The sequence below is a fragment of the Homalodisca vitripennis genome, chromosome 6 (genome assembly GCF_021130785.1).
Source record: "Homalodisca vitripennis isolate AUS2020 chromosome 6, UT_GWSS_2.1, whole genome shotgun sequence".
NCBI lineage: Eukaryota > Metazoa > Arthropoda > Insecta > Hemiptera > Cicadellidae > Homalodisca > Homalodisca vitripennis.
The window spans coordinates 21378579-21405597 of record NC_060212.1 but is presented as its reverse complement, the minus strand read 5'-3'; the positions used below and the strand labels follow the sequence as shown (position 1 = coordinate 21405597).

The window sequence follows — 27019 nt, the reverse complement described above, 5'->3', positions numbered from 1 at the left end:
TAATGAAAAAATCAAAAAATCTTAATAAAAAATCTTTATTCTACAAAGTTAATTGTAACACAGTCTTTATCTTTAATAGTCTTCTTTCCAGTAACAACCAAGTGTAATTTATCATGTTTATTCAATTCTTTAATCTTTTTTTCATCCAAAACAGTCAAAAATCTGTTCGGCAAGTGTACTTTACAATCTTCCAACTCGGCAATTATTGTAAACCCGAATTTATCTTCCATTTTCTCCAAATTCAAGATTCTATATCTCTTTTTTTCTTCCAATTCCACTAATTTCTTATATTCTTTGAATCTTAGTTCACCAACCTTATTCAACTCTTGTAACAGCGCTGCCATTTATTATAGAAAAATCTTTTAATTAAATTTAGTTAAAAGATTTTTCTATAATAAATAGAACAATCTGAAAACATTTGACCAGAAATTGTGCTGATTTGTGTCAAAAATCACTACTTCTCAAAATTTAATTTTACAAATTTTTGCTCTTTAAATAGAACAATCTGAAAACATTTGACCAGAAATTGTGCTGATTTGTGTCAAGTTGTCACAAAAATCACCACTTCTCAAAATTTTAGTTTACAAATTTTTGCTCTTTAAATATGGAGCGGAAAAAGATAGAGTGCCCATACTGCAAAAAAGACATTTTTGAACATCACTATACTCGTCATTACAATTCGAAAAATCATTTGAAGAACAAAGAAATTTATAATAAAGAATTGAATTATTTAAGACAATGGGCTAAGGAGAATCAGATCGATGGTCACGAGAAGATGTACAATATAGAAAAATTGCGTGAATTAAAGAAAAACTTTAAGGAAGATAAAAAAGATCTCAATCTATTTAATGATGAAAAAATTCAATCAATCGCTGAAAAATTGTCCTTAGAAACAAACGATAAAAACTAAGTCTGAAATGATCGAAGAAATTGACAAAACTCTTAACGAAAAACCTAAAAATATCATTGATGTAGAAGTTTTATCCTCAATACACGGTCTTTTCAAGCAATACATTTTAGTTAATTGTAACACAGTCTTTATCTTTAATAGTCTTCTTTCCAGTAACAACCAAGTGTAATTTATCATGTTTATTCAATTCTTTAATCTTTTTTTCATCCAAAACAGTCAAAAATCTGTTCGGCAAGTGTACTTTACAATCTTCCAACTCGGCAATTATTGTAAACCCGAATTTATCTTCCATTTTCTCCAAATTCAAGTTCTTCCAATTCCACTAATTTCTTATATTCTTTGAATCTTAGTTCACCAACCTTATTCAACTCTTGTAACAGCGCTGCCATTTATTATAGAAAAATCTTTTAACTAAATTTAGTTAAAAGATTTTTCTATAATAAATAGAACAATCTGAAAACATTTGACCAGAAATTGTGCTGATTTGTGTCAAAAATCACTACTTCTCAAAATTTAATTTTACAAATTTTTGCTCTTTAAATAGAACAATCTGAAAACATTTGACCAGAAATTGTGCTGATTTGTGTCAAGTTGTCACAAAAATCACCACTTCTCAAAATTTTAGTTTACAAATTTTTGCTCTTTAAATATGGAGCGGAAAAAGATAGAGTGCCCATACTGCAAAAAAGACATTTTTGAACATCACTATACTCGTCATTACAATTCGAAAAATCATTTGAAGAACAAAGAAATTTATAATAAAGAATTGAATTATTTAAGACAATGGGCTAAGGAGAATCAGATCGATGGTCACGAGAAGATGTACAATATAGAAAAATTGCGTGAATTAAGGAAAAACTTTAAGGAAGATAAAAAAGATCTCAATCTATTTAATGATGAAAAAATTCAATCAATCGCTGAAAAATTGTCCTTAGAAACAAACGATAAAACTAAGTCTGAAATGATCGAAGAAATTGACAAAACTCTTAACGAAAAACCTAAAAATATCATTGATGTAGAAGTTTTATCCTCAATACACGGTCTTTTCAAGCAATACATTTTAACGAATTTAAACGATAAGTTCATGTCAATTTACAAATATCTATCAATTATGAGGCCAGAGATTAAAAGTTTAATCGAAAAATTTCAAGAAACCGTTAAAAATATGAAGGGCTATCTCTCTTTAGAATGCGAATACGAACGAACTTTAGTGAACGGTGAAACACAAACTTGTCCAATGTACTTTACTATAAAAGCAGACGAAATCTTCGACGTAAACGACTTTATTACTAAGCAATTTAATAAATTAACACATCGAGAACAGACAAATCATCCAAATAAGGGCTCTGGTTGGACATTAAAACGTTGTAAACAACTGATTTTGAGCCTTAATAAACATGAATTTATGAACGCAGGATCATATATCGATTTACCAAAGGAAATCAAAGATAAAAAAGCTTGTGTAAATATCAAAAATAAAGATGATTATTGCTTTATTTACTCTATCCGATGCGCTATTGAAAAACCCGAGACTCATGTTGACAGAGCAAAACAATACGAAAAATTCGTGAACGATGAGATATTTTCTGGATTCGACTATCCTATGTCTTTAAAAGATATACAATTATTTGAAAAACGAAGCAGCAAAGCAAAGTACAAGTATCCGAAAATGTCTGTAAATGTCTATACTTTTGATGAAAAACTACACGTAGTACCGTTGCAAATTTCAGAAGTTTATGACGCCAAGTTAGAAGTTGATTTATTGTATGTTAAACAAGATGATAAATCCCATTATGTTTTGAGAACAGATTTAAGTAGATTAGCGAGTTCACAGATATCAAAAAATGCTCACAAGACGTTCTTGTGTCGAAGATGTTTAAGCCATTTCTACAAATATAGTGCTTTATCAGATCATTTAGAAATTTGTAAGCAACATGAAGTTTGCAAGCCAATTATGCCGTTTCCGGGTCAAACAACTAAATTTACCAATTACCAAAAGAAATTTAGCCATCCGTACGTTATTTATATGGATTTTGAAAGCATATTAGAGAAGATTCCCACATGCAAAAACAATCCGCAAAAATCGACTACAACCAAGATTCAGAAGCATATTCCTTATGGTTTTACTCTATATTTAGTGTCTAATGTGACCAATCGTATGTACAAGCCGATATGTTATCGAGCAAAAAATGAAGAAGAGTTGCCGAACGTTCCTACAAAATTGTTTGAAGAGCTCAATAAATTATCGAAGTACATAGCTAAAAAATATAATTCAAAGAACATGAAAATTTCGAGGTGCAGCTCATAGAATTTGTAATCTGAATTTGAAATTTCCTCAGAATATTCCCGTTTTCTGTCACAATATGTCTAATTACGATACGCATTTGTACATAAAAGAATTGGCAAAACAATACGGTAATGTTGATTTGATTGCAAACACCGATGAACGATATATAAATTACTCTGTAAATTCTGGATACGGGTATGAGTTTGATGGTGACAAACCTAGAAAGTTCATAAAATTCTCTTTCGTAGACACGTTTAGATTCATGGCGTCATCTATCGAAAAATTAGCGAAAAATTTAAAGAAAGAAGACTTCAAACATACAAATCATTTTATACAGGATGGAAGAATATTGAATGAAATTATAGAAGACAGCCAAATGACGAAGAAGAGATTTTTAAAATATTGTCAGGAAAAGGAATATTTCCCTATGAATTTATCGATAGTATTGAAAAACTTGATTACAAAGAAGAGCTGAAAATTCAAGATTTCTATTCACTCTTGACAGATGAGAGCATATCTGAGAAAGATTATCAACACTACTTAAATGTTTGGAACAAATTAAAAGAGAAAAATCTGGGAAATTATTCTGATTTGTACAACATTCAAGATGTTTTATTGCTCGCTGATATCTTTGAAAATTTTAGGAATATTTGTTTGAATTGCTATAAGCTTGATCCAGCACACTATCTGACTGCTCCTAGTCTTGCTTGGGATGCTATGTTAAAATTAACGAAAATTGAGCTTCAGCTAATTAACGATTATAACATGTATTTAATGATTGAAAAAGGTATTCGCGGAGGCATTTCTCAATGTATTAAACGATATGTTAAAGCAAATAACAAATATTTGAAAGATTTCGATAAGACAAAACCAGAAAGCTATCTGTTGTACGTCGATGCAAACAACCTTTATGGGTATGGTCTTATGCAAAATTTACCATATAACGAAATCAAGTGGATGGATCCTAAAACGTATACAACAGCAGAATGGAAAGAAACAATTTTGGAACTCACTGGCGACGAAGATTATGGCTATATTCTTGAAGTCGATCTAGAATATCCAACAAATTTACATGAACATCACAAGGATTTACCTCTTGCTCCAGAACATTTTAAAAACAAACTTTGCACAACTCTACTGGATAAAACTGAATACGTTGTTCATTCGAGAAATTTGAAGTTCTATTTGGAACAAGGTATGATTTTAAAACATGTGAATAGGGTTATTGCGTTTGATCAGAAACCTTTCATGAAAGAATATATCGATTTTAATACTAGTATGAGAACCAAGGCTATAAGTGACTTTGAGAAGGACTTTTATAAGCTTATGAACAACTCGGTTTTTGGAAAATCGATGGAAAATGTAAGAAATAGATGTGATATTAAACTAGGAAACGAAGAATTTTCAATGAAACAAGCTAAGAAAACGAATTTCAAATGTTTCAATATCTTTGACGACAACTGTATAGCGAGTCACATGTACAAACAAAAGGTTAAATTTAACAAACCGATTTACATAGGATTTTCAGTTCTCGACCTCTCAAAATTGCTAATGTACGAGTTTTATTACAACAAATTAAAGAAGTTTGATCCAGATTTGAATCTGTGTTACATGGATACAGACAGTTATTTCCTAGAATTGAAACGAGATCCCTTTAAAATTATTAAAGAAAATATAGATGATTTCGATACGAGCGACTATCCAAAAGATCACGAATGTTTCACTACTAAAAATAAGAAGGTAATAGGGAAATTCAAAGACGAATTGAACGGCGAGATATTAGAAGAATTTTGTGGATTGAGATCAAAGATGTACTCGTACAAATATCTAGACAAAAATCCAGTAAGATGTAAAGGAATTAAGAGAAGCGTTGTAAATAAAACAATAAATATCGAAAACTTGAAGAGATGTTTGTTCGAAGATAAAGAAGAATTTAGGGAGATGACAGTAATCAAAAGCTATAAACATGATTTGTATACCATCACCATAAACAAGCTGGCACTGAACGCTAAAGATGATAAGAGAAATGTCCTAGAAAATAAGATCGATACAGTACCGTATGGCTATAAAAATGAAGCAAAATCTGATATATTAGACGAATTAAATAAACTTGGAAACTTTGATATGTAAATGGAAGATGATTTAATTCACTGTCACAAGTGTAAAAAGAAAACGAAAAATATAGATTCAAAAATCGTTCAAACTCAAAACGGGTTGTATAGAATTGCAGCAAAATGTTCAAAATGTAAGACAAACAAGAGTAAGTTTATAAAGAATCCAAATCCAAAACCTGTTAAGCAAGAATTGAAGACTAAAGATGAGATAGAGATTGAAGCTCGAGAAATTCATGCACCAGTACGAAAGAAGTTTAAAAAGAGAAAAATTATAACATTAGGAATTGACGATTTATGGGCAGCAGATTTAGTTATAATGTCTAACTATTCAGATCAAAATGATGGATTTAAGTATATGTTAAATGTTATTGATACTTTCTCAAAATATGCTTGGTCAAGAGCTATCAAAAGAAAAAACGGCAAGGATATTTCAAAAGCTTTCGAGGATATAGTAAAAGATGCCATAAGGATCAATCACAAACCTCCAAACCTACTTCATACAGATAAGGGTTTAGAGTTTAAAAATAAAGAATTTAACGATGTTTTGAGAAAATACAACATTAAGATTTATCATACTGAAAACGAAGAGAAATCAAGTATTGTAGAGAGATATAACAGAACTCAAAATGAGAGAATGAAAGTAATTTTTGAGATTAATAAAAACTTTAAATGGATCGATATTCTTCAAAAAATCGTAAACAATTATAACGATACAGTTCACAGCACAATCAAAATGAAGCCCAAAGACGTAGATAAGGATGCAGAAAAGGAGTTTTTAGAGACCGTTTTCAAGTATGTTCCACCTGAAATTCACACGAAAACTAAATTTAAAATCAATGATCATGTAAGAATTGTTAGTAAAAAAACAACATTTTCGAACAAATATAAGAACAATTGGTCAAGAGAAATCTTTGTGATTTATCAAATTAATAACAAAGATCCTGTAACTTATAGTATAAAAGATTTAAATAATGAAGAAATAACCGGAAAGTTTTATGAATATGAATTGAGAAAGTCAAAGATTTTTTCTATATAAATGGAGGCCCAAAAGAAATGTTCAATGTGCAAAGAATTAAAAGGTTTTGAAGAATTTTATAAAGATAAGAATAGAAAAGATGGAATTATTTATAATTGTAAAGATTGTTATAGGAAGTATCATAAAGAGCTGTATGATAAAATAGAAAAATTAACTTTGGAAGAGAAAGAATGTCTTAAATGTAAAGAAACTAAAAAAATTTCAGAGTTTAATAGTGATCACTATAGTAGAGATAAGAAAGACTCATATTGTAAAGATTGTGTAAAGAAGAATCACCATAGATTATATTATGAAGATACTCAATGTGAATGTGGAAGAACTATAAAATGGTTAAATAATTATCAAAAACATTTACAAACAAAATATCATAATTCAAGAGTTTAACATTTTCATCGTGTAATAATTTGTTCTATATAAATGGAGTCTCAAAAGAAATGTACAAAGTGTCAAGAAGAGAATAGAAAAGACTGTTATTGTAAGGAATTATACGTTAAAATGAACAAATTAACTTTAGAAGAAAAAAAGTGTTACTTTTGTAAAGAAATTAAAAATATTTCTGAATTTAATAACTGGCAGTATAGTAAAGATAGAAAAGATGCTTTTTGCAAAGATTGTGCTAAAAAAATTTTCAGCGAAAGTTATAAAAACGAAATGCCTTGTGAATATGAAAAAAAAATTCTACGATGGTTACCTAGTTATGCTAAACATTTACAAACAAAATATAATAAATCGAGAGTTTTTAGTAAAATTTAGAAACATTTTCATCGTGTAATTTAGATATTCTATAAATCAGTCGAGATTCTGCCATATTTGTAGTAAAATGATTTCCGTTGTATAAAATATTTAAAGATTCTTTCATTTGGTTATACAGATTGATAGAATTTGGTTCGTCATCAATGAACAAAATCTCTAATTCAGGATAATTTATTTTTAGATGTTTTAATCGGTTTGGTATTTCTCGTTTCTGAGCTCTGATAACGTAATAAGGCCATTCCCACATGTGATTCTTCTTAATTAACACAAAAACATGGTGTTTTTTCTTATCAAAATCTTTACATACCATATCTCTCTTCATTTATTCCATTCGCAATTCTTGATTCTCTATTTTCAATGATTTCATTTCATCTTTAATTTGCAAGTGTTTAACTTCGTCCTCTAAATATTTAATCTTGTTTTCAAGTTTGTACTCACCAAATTTTCTAATGGAGGGTAAAACCTCTTTTGTAACCCACTTTTGAAAGGTTTTTGCTTCTAATTTATTAGATCTTAGTATTAAAGAATAAAATCCAGATTCATTAATGAAAATAGTGTCAGGATGAAGATTTTGAAAGGGTCTATGGAATAGACTCTTGTAATTTATATATTTAAAGGCTATTTTCTCGTCATTATCAATATTATTTATGATAGCTTGTCTAGTATTTTCATATTGTAAAATTTCTGCAACATCTTTAGCCTTAAACCAAATTTCATTATTTTCGTCAACAATCGTGCAAATGTCTTTATTATTGAATGTAAGTTGATTGTTGAGTAGGTCTACAACTGACTCCATTTAGATAGAAAAGAAATTTAACTAGTAATTTTTATTTCAGTATAAAGTCTAGATTCATTGATAAAAACAGGGTCAGGATGAAGATTGTTAAGGGGCCATTCGAATAGCCCCTTGTTTTTTAAGTAAAAATATTGAATTTTGTCATCATCATCAACTCATTTTTATTCCTTTTTCAATCTTAAATATATTGTTGTTTTACTCTCATTATTTAATAAATTTTCCTCAGAGTCTTGTATAGTTAGAACGATTTTTTGAATTCTTTTAATATTTTTTCTAATTGGAATATAATCGATTTCATTCGGTTTTTCACTGATTTTTGATCCATAAGCAACATTTGGGAAAAAAGTGTACAAAATTTCAGATTCTTTGTGTAAATGTTCGGTATGATTTTCAAAACTAGGTTCAACGAGATTGCAGTGCACTTCAATTACATCGAACGGTCTAAATTTTGGCGTTTTATTTCCTAAATATACCTGATTTGGCTCAATAGTTTCTTGAACAAACCCTAACAAATCTACAATAATTGCTGAAAACATTATTCTTACTGGTGATTTTATTTGAATTTTATTAGAGAGATAATTTTTTTGCATTTCAAACTTGTTTTCGTCAAAGTTTAAAGATTTATCTGATTGTTTGAATGTTTTCAGATAATTTTTAAGGGAATTTTTAATTTGATCGAAAGTATAATATCCTTTGTTTAAACCATAATATTTTGTTATGTTCTTCTCACTAAATCCTATACAATAAGGAGAACTTTCACTAATATTTATTACAAAATTGTCAGAATAAAAACCGCTTAAACCGATAAAATAATTTGATTCTTCCTCTAAGTGTATAGGATGTTCCAAGTTTAAAACTAATTTAGAGCTTTCTGAAGTCAACTTGAACAGCTTCATTTTCGCAAGCGTTGCTTCAAGATGAAAATCTTCTATTTAAATGGAGAAATTTTTAAAGCAAAAAGATCAACCAATCAGATTGTTAATTGTTGGTTCAAGTGGATGTGGAAAAACAACTTTACTATTGAATTTTATCTACAATAGGTTGATTCCTTATTCCAATTTGTATGTTTTTAGTAAATCTTTAGAACAAGACGCCTATAAAAAATTACAAGAAAGATTTGAAAATATTGAGAAAAACTTAAACAAAAAAATATCACATTTTTATAATGCTTCTGAGGACATAGTTCCGTTAAGCGAATGTAAACCCAATTCGTTAATCGTTTTTGATGATTGTATTTTAGAAAATCAAGACGTTATTAAGGAATATTTCGTAATGTCCCGTCACAAAAATATCTCTTGTATCTATCTTTCTCAATGCTTTTCAAAGGTTGATAAACAAGTTATAAGAAATAATTTGAATATGTTGTGTGTTTTTAAGCAAGACGATCACTATTCGAGAAAGATTTACAACAATTATGTGGGATCTGATATGAGTTTTAACCACTTTAATGAATTATGTGATAAAATTTGAAAGAAGACTATGGATTTTTAACTATTAATCTAACTTTGAAGCCTAAAAATGGTAAATATCTGAATAAATTTTCTAATATAAATGCTGCTCAGTGGTCTGACAAATCTACTTGATAAAATATTTGTTACAATTATTTTTATATTATCTTTAATTTTTATTTACATTATGAAAATAACAGAAAAACGGTAAATCTGTTCACGTTCCACGTTCACGTTCATGTTTCACGTTCATGTTTCACGTTCGTGTTTACGTTTCACGTTCATGTTTTACGTTCGTGTTTACGTTTCACGTTCGTGTTTCACGTTCCACGTTCACGTTTTACGTTCCGTGTTCACGTTTCCACGTTCCACGTTTACGTTTTACGTTCCACGTTCACGTTTTTACGTTCCACGTTTCAAAATTTTCCTAAATAAATGGCGAACGTAACTTCTGAAGAAGCGAAAAAACTTGATCAAATCGAAAAGAAATTAATCAAAGAATTTAAAGAACAGATTCGAATGTATGAAGAAGAACAAGAACTTATTCAAAAAATTAATCAACCTGTAACTTCTGCAATAAAAAATGTTGAGGGCAAAATTGAAAATGTTTTAAGCGATAATCAAAATTTAATGAATTTGGTTCCAGTTGTACGACAATTTGCTGATATTGCGATACCAGAATCTGAGTTTGAATTGCCAAAATTACCATCTTCAACACCATTTAGACCTAGAATCATTGAAGACTCTACCATAGTTGAACCAATAAGTCCTGGAACAACGGATATAATAATTGGTAAAATTGGTAAAAAATTCCTTCCTAGAGTAAAAGATGATAAATTTGGTTTGTATTGGGATAAAAAAAAGAAAAGTTTTATGATTGGAAATTTACCCGTTAATTTTGAACATAATGATATAATTATTGAAGATAAAACATATGAAGGAACTCAAGGTTTATGGAGATTATTAACAGGCACTGATGTTCCAAAAGACGGTTTATATTCTGAAGAAGACTTGAAAAAGTATACAGAAATTTTATGGAAATCTGATTCAATTTACAAAAATAATGATCGATCAACTAAGAAACCAAAGTCAAGTAAAGGTAAAAAATATCTCAATTTGATTAAACCAATTTGGGAAAAAAGAATCGAAGGATCAGGTGTGAGAAAATACAGTGATAATAAGATTGAATACAGATATATCGACGATTTGACAAAACTCGATGGAATTATTAATTATATTTATGCTCAAGAGAAGGCTGGAAACAACATTTTTTTGAACGAAAAGAAAGCGATTAAAGATTTTATTTCGAACAAACTTGATGAAATGATTGAAAAACCTGATGGAATTAAATATTTAAAACGAGTTTTGCCGGCAATAAGTTCATCTATGATTGAGGGTAGTGGACTTTTGAATGATTTTATCAACAATTTACCTTTTGAATTACACGTACCAACTTATCAGTATCTGGGGCCTGGCACAAAACTCGAAAAAAAGACTAAAAAGAGGAGATACTGGTATAAATAAATTAGATCAAGCTGCTATGGAACACGATATTTTTTATGCAAAACATAGAGACACAAATTCCAGACATATCGCAGATAAAGTTTTGCAAGATAAGGCAATGGATAGATTTTTATCAAAAGATGCTAGTTTAGGTGAAAGATTTGTTGCGCTTCCAACAGCTGGAGCAATGTTTTTGAAGAGAAAACTAGGAATGGGAATCGAAGAGAACTTGAAATTTTAAACTATATAAATGGAGGTGAACGTAAACTTCAGCAAAAATCAGAAAGAAAAAATAAAATCCGCTTTTAAGAAGAAAATACCCGTTAGTATTCAATTTAAAATAGATCAACTAAAAAATGGCGAAGATAAGATATTTTTAACAAATATACAATACAATAAACTCGAAAAACATAAGAAAAACAATAAAGGAACCAGAATAGAATTTTCTTATAATCAGTTGAAAGAACTTAAAAATGGTGGTCTTTTGAAAGATTTATTAGATTTTGGAGAAAATATTCCAGTTGTTAAAAATGTTGTTCCTTATGTTCGTAAAGCTGCTCCAATCGTTAAAAAAGATGTGATTCCTATTGTTCGAAACATTTTAAATTGGTTAGATAAAGAGTTGGAAGATGTTACAGGATCTGGATTAGATGAAAAAACTTTGAATTACGTGAAATCAAACATTGAAAAAAAAATTTAAACCTTTAACATTCGGGGAATTGGAAGAAATCTGCAAAAATATTAAACATTTTAGAGGAATCTTCATGAGAGATACATTACCTGAAAAAGTTAAGAAATTTGAATGTGGAATTGTGAATTTAGACTCGATTATGGGAAGTGGAACGCATTGGATTTGTTATTATAAAAATGATAAGAATGCATGTTATTTTGATTCGTATGGAAGAATTGAGGACAAACCACCTATAGAATTGATTAAATATTTGAAAAAATCAAGCGTCTACTACAATGATTCTCAGATTCAAGACTATAAAGATCCCCCAATTTGTGGTCATTTATGTGTTTTTGTTTTGAATGAACTGAGTACTGGTAAAGATTTTAAAGAAGTTGTTAACAAATTATTACTTAATAAATATGGATTCACAAAATATTTTTGACGTATTTGGAACACAAATTATTCAAAATGTAGATAATAGTTTGAATTTTGATAGTTTGAGAAATGAGTTTGATAACAAGTTAGAAAATTTATTACAAAACCTTCCAGATTCAGATATGTTTGCTGTCGAGATTGAAGATTTTAAAGCAGAATATGATAACAAACTTGCAAATTTCATGAGTTCAAATGAAGTTGCTGATAAAATAAAAACATTGGAAAAAGAAGTTGATGATGGTGTAAAAAAATTATTTACCAATTTAATGTCTCATATCGAAAAAGCTGATAAAATTACTGAAGCGATCAAAGTTGAAAAGAATTATGTTAGTTTGGCTAATAAAAAAAGAATTGTCGGTGTTCGACCTGGTATTGACAAACATGATGTTGTTGTTAAAGAACAAATTTTAAAACCTCTAAAATTATCAGAAAACATCGATATTGTTGATTTACATGATCCGAATGTTAAAAATGCCTTAGATTTTAAAGGAAAAAGAATTAGCGGTGTTAGTAAAGGAATTAATCCATTTGATGTTGTTGTAATGATTCAATTAGAAGATCCTATTAAAATGTTTAATGAACTAAAACAAAATTATGAGAATCATAAACAGCATGTTAAAGATTTTACAACAGAAGTCTATGAAAAACTTGATGAAAGAAGTAAAAGATCAGTAGACGATGTTGGTGAATTACTTGATAAAGTAAATAAACTAGAAGAAAACTTTAATACATATAAAAATGATGTTAATGTATTAGTTGGTGAAGTAATTAACAAAATTCTGGAAGATTTTGATACACATTTCAATGAGAAAGTAAACTTTTTTGAAAATTTTGGTACACGTTTCAATGAGAAAGTAACACATAATAATGAATTACTTAAAAGAATAGATGATCGATACTCTTTATATCTCGATAAAGTAAATAAACTAGAAGAAAACTTTAATAAATTTAAAGAAGATGTCGATAAAACTTTTGAAAACATCGACAACAGATTTAATGGAGTAGGCGGCTATGATGACTAATTTTCCTTATATAAATGGCGCTCATATATTGTGTGAGATGTAAAGAAAAAACTGCAACAAATGATATAAAATACTATGCAAACATTAACGGAGTTAAAAGAATTTCGGGAAAATGTGCTGAATGTAACACTAAAAAGAGCCAATTTATAAAAACTTGAAATTTTTTCTTAATAAATAGAGATGGCGGGACATTACAGTGCTTTCGATCTTTTTATCATGCAACACGAAAGAGATTTGAAAAAAGAACATTGGGATGACATTTCTCAAAAATATGAATTATCCGAAGATATGATGAGATTATACGTAAACAAATTGAATTGGTATAACATTGCAAAATATCAAACTCTGTCCCCAGAGTTCATTCAAGAAAATATACATTATCAATTAAAAGATCATATGTCTGTTCTTTGTCTCTATCAACACTTGAGTATAAAGTTTTTGGATGAAAATAAAGATACAGTTGATTGGAACAATATTATAGATAGCGGTTACTATCCTGTGCAAATTTTATTGAAATATGTGACCGAGATCGCAAAATTTAAGGAAGAAAATCCTGAATATGACGAAGTAGATCATTAAAATGACTCTAATCTTTTTAATTATTTTACTAAAATTTATATCTTTTCTTATAAAAACGTACATTAGATCGATGAAAAAATGATATCTTTCTTATACATGATGTTTAAAATTTCTAAATTTTCTCTTATTAAATGGCGGACTACAGAAAATATGCTAGTGATATTGAAAGGGCGGAGTTTAAAAATTTCTATCCAATTAGTAAACAACATTTGAATGAACCGAATAAAAGAACTGAGTTTAATATTGATTTTGGAGATAACTTTTGCTCGTCTAACTTCCAGTTTTATATTTCTGGAACTTTAACAAAACAAGATGGTCAAGCATATCTTGGAACTGATAATGTTAGATTAATCGATAATTTTATACCGTTTTTATTTTCTAAGATTGAAGTAAGAAAACACAATAAATTGATAGAAGAAGTCGAAAACTGTGGCCAATTAAGCACAATTAAAGGAACTATTTCGTATTCAAAAAGTGATGTTATTCCTCAAACTTCTAATGGCTTTGAATCAGATTTTAAATTTGGTGTTTTTGAAGCAGCTGGAAATTTATCTCATTTTGGATTAGGATTTTTTGAAAATGTTACTATTCCGATCTATAAAGGAGGATTTTATCTAAGTTTTATAAGAGCAGAAGACGATGATGTGATTCTGAAGACTGCAACTGGAAATGTTATGCCTGTTGATGGAAAAATAACAATTACAGATTTTTTTATTAGAGTTCCAATGATTGATTATAAAACCACGAGTAAAATTAGATTGATTGATGAAATTACAAAAAGTCAAAACATTATGTTTAATTTTCTAGATTGGCAATGTATTGAACAAAAAGGTATTTCCGGAACAACTTATTCGTTCGATATTACAAACATTTATAGAAATATCTTCAATCCCAAGTTCGTTATTATAGGTTTTCAAACAGATAGACAGAATAATCAAGAAAAAAATCCTTCAAAGTTTGATAGTTTGGATGTAAAAAATATCAGAGTAAAATTGAACGGTTCTTATTATCCAGATGAATTACAAAATTTAAACATTTCAGGAGGTCTTTTCAGAATCATGTATCAGATGTATCAAGATTTTAAGAAAGTTTACTGTAATAATAAGGAAATGTATTACAATCCTAAAGAATTTTTAGCGAATAGACCTGTTTATGTCATTGATACAACAAAGAGTTTGACAAATATTTCTGGTTCAAAGAACGATATAATTATCAATATGGATTTTCAAAAAGCTGTTACAAACTCGACATGTTATGTGGTTGTGGTTTCTGAGAAATTTTTAGCCTATGATGTGATTAAGAACGATATTAGAGAAATTCAGTAAAAATCGCGTTATTTTCACTATTATTCGTCGGATAGTTTTAAAACTTTACAGAATTGTTAAAGACATTGATAAAAGTATTCATTTTAAATTGCAGTAAAAAACTTTGAAAAATAGTGATGATATTAGGAAAAAACTATTTCAAGGTCATGGACCGGAAGTGATGATTTTACAAAATACTTTAATATTTACTGAACCTATATACCAAATTTCATCAGAAAAGCTCCAATAGTTCTCTAGATATAAGAGTTTAAATATAAGGGATGATTGGGGTAGATTTTGAACATTTTGTTATTTTCATGAAATTTTAAGTAGAACTCGCTTGTTTTTGAAGTTTCAGATTTGTCTGATAATTTTTTTATATTTTTTTATGAATATTAAGAAATAGGGGATGATTTCACCCTTATGGATAAGTTAAGTCGAAAGAGTTAATTATTTACTATATGTGTACCAAATTTCATTAAAATCGGTTGAGTGGTTTTTGAACAACAAGGTTTGAAAGAAATATTGATATATACTTATTTAATATACATTGGAAACTATAACAGTTCTAGGGAATTGAGACATTTCATTTTAACATGTTGGTAACACTACATCTCGTCTTCATCTCTTGCTGGGCGTTGGCCACGTATAGCTAGCCATGTGTGATCCTCCTCTATTTTAACGAAATTTAACAAGATATATCATTATTTAGAAGATTCTAATGTATTTGCAAGTTGAAGAAAGAAGATATGGACTTTATAAAGTAAGAAGATTGCTGTGAAGATCTGTGTTTCTTGTTAAAAGTGAAGTGAAGTGTTCCACTGGGCGTTGTCCTTCATATTTAATAAGTTTCTATTATATTCTCGAAGAAAGACATTACAAGAAGATTGTGTGTTGAATTTGTGTAGACATTCTAAACTGTGATAAAAACATTGTGTGAAAATAGTGTTCATTTGTAATACAGAATTAAGTGTTTTTACAGTGATTTCATTGTCGCACACGGCGTGTGCAAAGCAAGGTCATTGTTTGGTGTCACTACTGTCCTTGTACCACACACGGCGTGCGCAAAGCAAGGTCAAGCGTTAGTGGTACAAACGCTCTCAGCAGACGTCACAAATCTAGAGTTGATTGAAATAAAACATATGATACCTTTCTTCTTATCCCATTCCCAATTTCTTAGAAGTTAAGTAGATATCGCAAAAACACGCACACTAACAACACTCATTTTGTATGTCTTTAACAATAATTGATTAAATTCATGTTATTCTCTTTCATTCCTTCTAATACTTCAAAAATATACTCTTTCGCCACTGAAAAATCTCGATTTCTTCCGTAATAATCTTTGTAATCATAGACAAAATATCCTAAATAGTTGTACAATAGAATGAAATTATTTATATTTATCTCTGTTGTAGAAATGTAAACATAAACATTTGCGCTGAAAAATTTGTTTCTCGGCAGAGTTAGTTCCATAATCTCCATTTATAACAAAAAATCTTTTTGTATAAATGGAAGAGTATAATGCCAACTGTTACAAGTGTTATAATAGAGGAGAAATTATTGATAAAAAATATTTAGTTTGTAGAGATTGTAATTTAATTTTGTATGAAAGACCTAAACCTAAGAAATTTCGAAATAAACTAACACATTTGAATAATCTGCTTACAAAATTGCAATATGGAGACAAGAAGCAAACAAAATTTGTTACAGAATTTAGAAAACAGAATAAAAATTTTTACTTATCTCTTGGAACCATTGACAAAATTATTTTCCTTTTCAAAGAATACATTAGGTTTGTAGGTATCGATACACACGTTTATTATGAAAAGATATTACCTGTATTTTTTCATTATCTGGATGTTGAATTTGTCTACGATTTTAAGCCTGAAATCTTTGATGATTTTATAGTACATTTGGAGAAAGTAAATGAAGAACCTCGTGAAAAGAATGCGGTTTTACTCACATTCTCCCCGACTTCTCGAGTGATTATTAGCAAATTTCATTTTTTCCGTCTTTAAATTTTTTCTATTTAAATGGAGTTCTTGAAAGAGTTAAATGATATTGGAGAATGTAAGTTTAAAGAGTATAAGAAGTTAAATGAATTGGAAGAAAGGAAGAAACATAGAATCTTGAATTTGGAGAAAATGAAAGATAAATTCGGGTTTACAATAATTGCCGAGTTGGAAGATTGTAAAGTACACTTGCCGAACAGATTTTTGACTGTTTTGGATGAGAAAAAGATTAAAGAATTGAATAAACATGATAAATTACACTTCGTTGTTACTGGAAAGAAGACTATTAAAGATAAAGACTGTGTTACAATTAACTTTGTAGAATAAAGATTTTTTATTAAGATTTTTTGATTTTTTCATTAAAACAGCTTATAAATGTAGAAGCAAACATTGAACAGTAAAACAGCTAAAGATTCGGTTATTTAACATTCGTGCTTTCCTGTTAGATTTTATTAGATTTGTTTATGGTTCAATGGACAGTATTTTACATTGATTTTCTGACTGTCCCAAAAGTGGTCTAGAACCGGCATATTCATATCTACTTATATATATATATATATATATATATATATATATATATATATATATATATATATATATATATGAGTAAATAATAATAATTTATTTGTTTAAAGTTGATAATTACATGAATTGTGTAGCAAATTGTACTGTATTCAGCACATATTAAAAAAAAAAAATTTGGTTTCACACTTCCATTCGAGCCTACATTTTTTAGAATCAGTATATATAATGCTAAGAGTTAACATTGTTCTTAAGGTTGGGACACACATACCCGCACCGCGCCCGACACGTCAGTCGGCCGTATGCTGGCCGTCATACGGTGAAAGAATTGCAGCGCAGTTTTCAACCTGCAAGTCCACACATGTCCGCACCGACACCAGACCGTCGTGGCCGCACCGCGCCCGCACCGTCACCGATGCGATATGTTTAGTTTGAATTTTGACGGGCACGGTGCGGTCTACGAGCGGCATCATATGTTGTTTACTGTTGCGTTCTTCTTTTTAAAACTATTTAAGTAGTCTACACGTTCTATTTTAGTGAATTATTTAGTATAGCCTACTAACTCTACATCCTGTGTTCGCGTACAAAATCATATTTATTATTAAAAGTATTACATTTTCTTACCTTAGAGTAAACTAGTCATATTTTCTTATTGTGCATATTTTCTTATTACAACAAATTTGAAAACCATGTTGTACCTTAAGTGATTTTAAACAACTAAATTCGAATCACGAAAAACCTATAAATATTTCTCATTAATTAAAAAATAACAAGCATGTAATTATTTGCGCGAAAATCTATTTTTCTTTGATGTATTGAAGTTACTTGATACATTTATTCCGGTATTTTGTAAGGGTCATATTTAGAATGTTTCTATGACATTTTTATTTTTATTCTTTTCACTTCAATAAAGTAAAAATAAAAATATTTTATTTACAATAAGATTTTCAAGCAAGAAAACCCCATGTTAAAAATAAATAATAATAATAAATCATTAGTTCCCCATAATAACAAACTGAATATTACAAATAAATTTTATTGCCAGTGCTTAATAATAAATAATACTATGACATAACGTATAGCAGTAAATAACAAATACAAAAAATGTTTTCTAATTACTTTATTTCTAATTTATGTACTTAGAGTAATAAAATATAAAAAGTAGGTTACATCCTTTTAGATTTGTCTTTCTTTTTTTTAAACTAATAATTAGGCCAATAGATTTACAAAATAAGGGAAATTTAGGTACCCCATAAGAGGCTGTGCCTGTGTTGGGGATACTATATACAAAAAGGGTAAAAAATAAAAATAGCGGAATCGAGCAAGAATGAAATGATAAAAATGAGTTATTTTAGCTTATGTAGTAAATAATGTACTCTTACGTTTCAAAGTTTAAATTTAGTATAACTAGTGTGCTGTATTAAACAAAAAGGATTTATGCATGATTTACAATTCAAATATTAGGCTTTACACATGTAACATTAAATATTATATTATAAATAATTATTTTATAATGCTCTAACGTGTCTATTTAAATATTATTATAACTTAGCAGACAAGACTAACCATACACTAATGTATTATCTTAAACAAATACTCAATATCATTTTGACCGATCAACCATACTCTAATTTTTTTAGAGAATATATTTATGTTTCTACTATTTTTGACTAATTCTGGCAATAAATTATTTGTCCTCGGAGCTATAAAAGAAAAACATTTTGTAAAATCTGTTTTTTGTAAGTTCTCCAGTATATATTTTACAAATATTTACTATGTTTTACAAATTATTATAAAAGGGCTTGCAACATGGCAAACTCTCTGGCATCACACTATAGCTCTTGGGTTTAATACAAAAAACACTAAATATACTGTTTATAGTGTATTTGACCGAAATTCGTTGCAATGAAACACAATGAACAAGAATTATAGGGATAAAAAATATAACCAAGATAATGATATTTACAAATTTTACATACTAGCTGATTGTACAAAGCTTTACTGTAGCATTACAATGTTTCATTCATCACAGCGATTAATAAAAATAACAACAATGATATTAACAATTTTCTCAAGCAATACTTAATCTTCCGAATATTTTTTAAGTATATGTCACTTCGAATTGAAAAGAAACATGCTCTAGTACAAACAGTGAGATTGTTGCGCTCGGACTGCATACGGACATGTGTGGCCTCACGGTAACCGAGCCGAGCCCGCACCGACAATCGGCCGACTCACGTGTCGGGCACGGTGCGGTTATGTGTGTCCCAACCTTTATGGGATTAAAATAAAGTTTGTCTCCTGGACCTATTGCTCCTAAGTGCTACGGTAATAGACGGAATTTGAATCTGTGCTAACTCTAACTTAGCGAAATTTTACGAATTAATCCTTGCGGGTATTGACTCTCAAAAATTATAAACCATGGAACAGGCATTTTGAGATATAAAAGTAGTCTGAGTAAACAATGTTCATAACGTTTCAGAAGATATCTATTGGGTGCCGTTCTAATTGCCTTGGTCTTCGAGGCCCAAGCGTTCTTTAGTTTGCCTCATTTGTGGAGATGTCCACAGCTTCAAGAGGAAGACGGATTTCAAATTTTGAGTGTAAGTAATACATTTTACTGTATTGTGTTATAGTGATAATAAAAGAAAATTAGATATATAAGGCCCATGTAATTATTAGTTTGTAAAAATTCAATAAATTCAAGATTTATGATCTCGTTTACCACACTAATCATACGAATGAAAGGTTCGGTATATTTAGATCACTGCCTATGCCCTTTTAAAGGGTTCCATTTCAGACGTTTAAGGGTTTCGCTACTAAAAATGGGCATAAAAATCACGGGCATCAAAAAAATTGTTGTGCTCAATTTGTCTATTAGGTCATATTGTATCCTTTCAAATTTTGTTTTATAGGTTAGTATGACACTATGTCATATTTATTTATAGATATTTACTATTAAAATTCCTCATTTTCATAATTACGAATTTTTATAATACATTTTTACTCAAATCGAATGTTTAAAAAAGTGACATGACAACAGGTTTTGACAGTCAGTTGATCAGATAATTTGACTTAGCCGAGAAATAGGGTGAAATTATTTTGTGCTGCTGATTGTATGATTATTTTTTATTCTATTTACTAAATAACTAATTATGGTTAGAGCGAAGTAACGTAGGCAAAATATTGCAACTTGGAAACAAGCACACGCCATATATATGTAGATATTTATTTGATTTTTTGCACTATTTATATTTTAATGCGACATGAATAAAGAACTCTATACTGAAAATAGGCATCATTAATAAAATAAATAAATAAAGATATAGATTTATTTTGTTTTATTCCGGGTGGTAGATCATTTTCTCATTCAAACTCGCCAAAATTAATATTTTTGTATTTTTTACACTATATTCTAATAAGAAAAAAAAATACTGTAACGAATTTATTCACTTAATAAAAAAATCGCCCTTTTCAGTAGCAAATTCTCTTAATACATAATTTACGGAAAGCAGCATAAACCGATTAAATCTGAGCCATGCAGGCCTATTATTATTATTATTATTTTATTTATATATTGTGGCACAATCAATATCTGAAACCTTTATTTTAATTATACGTAGCACAGTAACCTTATTGTGCCTTCATTGGTAATAAATGTTGTTAATAAATATAATATTAATAACAATCGTTAAATGTGAAGAGGCAATATAAAAACTGTATTGCAATCGTCCTAAATCCAACCAAAACATTCATACCCGAAATCATTCAAACTTCAATCTTACAGGTCCGTGAATGATTCTGCTCTTAACCGTCACAGCGAATCACCATAATCTCGTCAAGAGGGTAAAATGCCATTGGCAGCAAATTGGAATTCAACTGAGATTTAACCTTTTTTTCATTTAGTTGTTTAATACCTTCAGCGACTGGTGGTTAGCATAGTTAGCAATTTTCAATTTAATTACAAAATTACTTGGTTTTTTTTGCAGTATATGGGCATTTGGTACACACAGGCTGGATACAAAATAGACTGGGTTCAAGGTGAGGGAAGATGCAGTAAGGCAGTCTATAACTATGATTACGACAGACACATTGTCAACATGTACAGTAAACAGATATCATCGTAAGTATTATTTTCAATCATTAAACTCGACTTATAAAAATATATAGTGAATGTTACCTTAATAAAATGTTGTATTTACAGAATGAACAATGAACAGAGATTAATTGCAAAAACTAAATGATTCTGTGATATTAACCATGCTAGTGCCCTGTCAACTCAATGTAAACATGCTACTATTCTGTTACTTTGATTAATATGTGTCTATGGTTCCAATAATGCAGCAGGAGGGACCTCCTGAAAGTTGCTGGCGTGGCTTGTAGCTCTCTGGGTAGGTATAGGTTAAAAATGTTAGAATTCTATTGCTTGAACTAATATGTATCCATGGTTGCAATATTGGTGCAGCAGGAGGGACCTCTTGTAAGTTGCTGGCGTGGCTTGTAGTTCTCTGGGTAGGTATAGGTTAAAAATGTTAGAATTCTATTGCTTGAAATAATATGTATCCATGGTTGCAATATTGGTGCAGCAGGAGGGACCTCTTGTAAGTTGCTGGCGTGGCTTGTAGTTCTCTGGGTAGGTATAGGTTAAAAATGTTAGAATTCTATTGCTTGAAATAATATGTATCCATGGTTGCAATATTGGTGCAGCAGGATGGACCTCTTGTAAGTTGCTGGCGTAGCTTGTAGTTCTCTGGGTAGGTATAGGTTAAAAATGGTAGAATTCTATTGCTTGAAATAATATGTATCCATGGTTGCAATATTGATGCAGCAGGAGGGGCCTCTTGTAAGTTGCTGGCGTGGCTTGTAGTTCTCTGGGTAGGTATAGGTTAAAAATGTTAGAATTCTATTGCTTGAAATAATATGTATCCATGGTTGCAATATTGGTGCAGCAGGAGGGACCTCTTGTAAGTTGCTGGCGTGGCTTGTAGTTCTCTGGGTAGGTATAGGTTAAAAATGTTTGAATTCTATTGCTTGAAATAATATGTATCCATGGTTGCAATATTGGTGCAGCAGGAGGGACCTCTTGTAAGTTGCTGGCGTGGCTTGTAGTTCTCTGGGTAGGTATAGGTTAAAAATGTTAGAATTCTATTGCTTGAAATAATATGTATCCATGGTTGCAATATTGGTGCTGCAGGAGGGACCTCTTGTAAGTTGCTGGCATGGCTTGTAGTTCTCTGGGTAGGTATAGGTTAAAAATGTTAGAATTCTATTGCTTGAAATAATATGTATCCATGGTTGCAATATTGATGCAGCAGGAGGGGCCTCTTGTAAGTTGCTGGCGTGGCTTGTAGTTCTCTGGGTAGGTATAGGTTAAAAATGTTAGAATTCTATTGCTTGAAATAATATGTATCCATGGTTGCAATATTGGTGCAGCAGGAGGGACCTCTTGTAAGTTGCTGGCGTGGCTTGTAGTTCTCTGGGTAGGTATAGGTTAAAAATGTTTGAATTCTATTGCTTGAAATAATATGTATCCATGGTTGCAATATTGGTGCAGCAGGAGGGACCTCTTGTAAGTTGCTGGCGTGGCTTGTAGTTCTCTGGGTAGGTATAGGTTAAAAATGTTAGAATTCTATTGCTTGAAATAATATGTATCCATGGTTGCAATATTGGTGCTGCAGGAGGGACCTCTTGTAAGTTGCTGGCGTGGCTTGTAGTTCTCTGGGTAGGTATAGGTTAAAAATGTTAGAATTCTATTGCTTGAAATAATATGTATCCATGGTTGCAATATTGGTGCTGCAGGAGGGACCTCTTCTAAGTTGCTGGCGTGGCTTGTAGTTTTCTAGGTTATAATGAGTTAAAAATGTTAGTATTCCATTGCTTGCATTCATATGTGTCCATGGTTGCAACGTGGGGCAGGAGGAAACTTCTGAAAGTTCTTGGCAGATTATAGTTGTCTCAGGTTGTATAGATAAACATGCCAGTATTCTATTGGTTTAACTCATGTGTGTCTATAGTTCTAATAATACAGAAGGAGGGAACTCCTGAAAGTTACTCTAAGGTCCTCTTTGGTTGTATAAGTTAAACATGCTAGTGTTTTGCTACTTAACATTGAATCAAGTTTTGATTCTTGATTTTATAAAATATCATTAATACATAAAATAATTTTATTTCTTTTTACCTTATTACTACTTCCCTGTAAGTTATAAATAATGTTTGTGTGAACTAAATTTAATAAACTAAGTTGTTGTAAACTATATTTTACTTTTTTGAAAACTTTGTGTACGTTCTATGCTCATATTCTATTCATTTCAGGTCGAACAAGTGGGTTACTCTGAATGCAACTCTTATGGAAAATGACAGAACTAAACAAGAAGGAAAATTTAAAATCACATACGATCTAAATTGTAAGTTTTCTAAACCTGCGTAATAGCTATTATGTACCTGATATATTTCCAGTAATATTTAATGATGAGGAAAGGGACAGTATAAGTTTGTAACCGGTTAATTTTGAAAGGAAAATAGAATTTCAGATATTTGCCATACATTAGTTCAAACGACTCCATCACAAGAAAACTTAAAATCTACAAATGAGGCAATGGCTTGCCGCTATAAATAAACATCACGAATTCAAAGCACATAAGCAAGAGCTCATACATACATCCCACACACACAAACGAAATCGGAGAAAATCAGTGTCGGCATTTATTGTGACATGCATTTAATTTGAACATTTAATTTGAAATAATTTTTTAGATGCATCACGGTCTTTTTCACATGAAGAAGAGGATAGATTCAAATTTAGTTAGTTACGAAGTGTTTTTACTTTTTACTTTTTGTAACACAACGATGTCAAATGTTCGAAACCTTTCAACTCATCCATGGTCAATGCACATTAAAAAAAAGAATTGATGAATTTTCTTGAAGAACCTGATAAGTACGAAATAGAAATGTCCCCTTTCAATTTACTATTTCAGAGCCATGGTTGGAGTTTCATGTCAGTTTATTTGTTTGGTAGATTGTCCCTACAACGGAAAGAACTTCCCTATGAACGGAAAGAACTTCCCTGTGAACAAAAAGAACTTCCCTATGAACGGAAAGAACTATTTTGCGACGTTATATGCTAGCGATATTGACATTATGAGCAAATGAATAAGTGAGCAACAAATTCCCTCTAAATTTAACGTACTGTAGGTAAACCGCTTACAAAAAGACACTGGGTGCTTTTAGTTCACGCAGGGTGGGGTAATATACCGCCGCTTTCTCCCAGTATCCCCACCACTGCTCGGCACTCACCCGCTTGCTCTTTCCCCTGACCTGACCACTGCCACTGTGCGGCTAATCTCACACCAAAACGCAAGCTTCCTGGATACGTCTATGGCTATATTAGTCTGTGATATTTATATTTTACGCTTGTATAGACCTACACACAAAAATACAATATACTTATAGAATCGGTAAGTAGCTGCAGTGTAAACAAAATGGCACAAGCGAGGCATCACCAGTTTGGAGTCTGTTCCGTGAATGTTTTACTATAAAAAGTATTAGTTTTGATACAACTAACTGTTAACAAGATTTTTTATAATTATTGTGCACTGGTATTATTTTCGGTAAAAATCTGTTGTATGTTTTTTTAAGTTTGGGGAGATGTGACGATTCCATACTGGGTCTTGGGAACAGACTACAACACCTACTCTGTTGTATACAGCTGTAAAAACTTCTTGTACTTCTTCCATTACTGTGAGTATTAAATAAACATACAGTGTATCAATAACTTATCATAGAATAATACACTTTTAATTAAATGAAGTAAAGAACCTGTGGAAGACGGATTTAGGATTGATACATTATCAGTTACAGCATTCATTAAAACGATAACTCAGGTTTCCCCCTACCCACCCTTATTAATTATAGTTTTAGGTTTGGTAAAGTGACGTTGGCATAGTTTGTATCACTGTATTATTTTACGTGCTTCTATTTGAAGGAGCTACATGTGTTAATGTGACAAGGGAAACAACTAGGGGTTTTTTATAGCTGGTTACAGTTATGGACTGAGCGTTCTCTGTCTGGTCTTCATCGTTCTTCATTTGGTGCTGGGGAATCTACAAAGCTCGTATAAAAGATCATCCATGACACTTTTAAAAATTCGCCAACGAACTTTTATTGATATCACTGTTGAGAAAAGAGTATATCCAGATAAGATCATTTGAAGTTTAAATTAAAACATCCTTTATCCGCCAATTTTAGAAAATGTTAAGTACATAGGGCTTGAACGTTATATTTAACTTTTTCAACAAAGACGGCGCTATTATACGTATCACTTGTAGATGACGTGGGAATATTATCTGATCACTTGAATCGGACCTTAATAAAAAAAACCTATGAGAGTTCTTGAAACAGTTGCCTGCCTTGAAATAGTAATATGGCATTTTTACTATGACTTAAGGATAAACAGGAATAGGCTAACATGTCTCATCGAGTCATTCTTTTCCAAGCTACAGTGAAGAACACAAAATATTTATATGAAGGAAAACACAATCCAATCGTTTTTATTTTACATGAGCCCATTAGGGAGTTTTAACTCTTTCTCTTATACCGGAAGTAGATTACACGCACCAAAAACAAAATTATTTCTATTACAAACAAAACAATGTGGCATTATAGACATCTCACTTTCTTATAATCCTTTTAGTTGATAGTTTAATTGAAATCCAATTTTTCAAACCAAACCTTGTTTATTGCTTGAATCCAGATGTACACTGAGTTTAATTCTGGGAAAATTACCTAGAGAATACTAAAGTTTTTGGTTTATATATAAAAAAATTCATAAGGAACTAATTAATTAAGAAGCGAAAATTAACTATGAAACAATTTTCAAGTGATAAAATGCTCAATAAAAGTATATGAAAACAACACAGTGAATGAAGAATACTATGTATTATAAACTGAACTTATATGTTTTTTTCAGATTCCTGTTGGTTACTCAGTAGGGAACAAGATCTAGACGGCACAGGGCAGAGGCCTCAGTACGAAGCCTTGGTTAATGCTGTCTTGGAAAGTAACAATATCCGTCCTTCGACCTTCAAGCAAATCGATCAGTTAAATTGTGATATTTAAGGGAGCTGTATTAAGAAACCATAGTTTTCACACTTCATAAAATTATGACTGATATATTTAATATTTAAACATTGTACTATGGATAAATAATCACATCCTTAAAAAAATGTAGTACTTGACGTTATTCTCTGTTACACGATGTTCCAAATGTAATAATTACAATATCTTACAGAAAAGATATAGACGCCGGTAAGGTACTTTTATAACTGATTTTGATAGCTTTGGTATATTTATTTGGTATGTTTTGAATTAATACTATTCATCGTGTAACAAGAAAAATAAATTTATTATATTGTTACTGTCAAGTTTGTTTATTTTTAAACCTGTATAATAAAAGTGTTTATAATTATTAGTATTCAATTAAATAGTTTTAAAGGAGGTTAGGAGTATAAACAACATGACGTTAAAAACCCCCTTTATGAGCTCAAATAACGTTATTAAATAATTGAATTTTTTTATATGTTTTAAACTCTTGAGTTGGCATGGGGTAATTTTGAAACTGATTTAATGA

At 30.2% G+C, this 27019-nt stretch overlaps 1 protein-coding gene across 1 annotated transcript in view; it reads left to right on the top strand.

Annotated features, from left to right (window-relative positions):
- LOC124364154 (apolipoprotein D-like) overlaps positions 1 to 26813 on the top strand; it is a 30002-nt gene extending 3189 nt beyond the window's left edge. Inside the window, exons 2-6 of the mRNA XM_046819401.1 lie at positions 19877 to 19997; positions 21384 to 21517; positions 23707 to 23798; positions 25030 to 25131; positions 26360 to 26813. Of these exons, the coding sequence (XP_046675357.1) occupies positions 19877 to 19997; positions 21384 to 21517; positions 23707 to 23798; positions 25030 to 25131; positions 26360 to 26508 (598 nt within the window). The 3' untranslated portion in view covers positions 26509 to 26813. The remainder of the gene's footprint in view (positions 1 to 19876; positions 19998 to 21383; positions 21518 to 23706; positions 23799 to 25029; positions 25132 to 26359) is intronic.
- Positions 26814 to 27019: the final 206 nt, after the last annotated feature.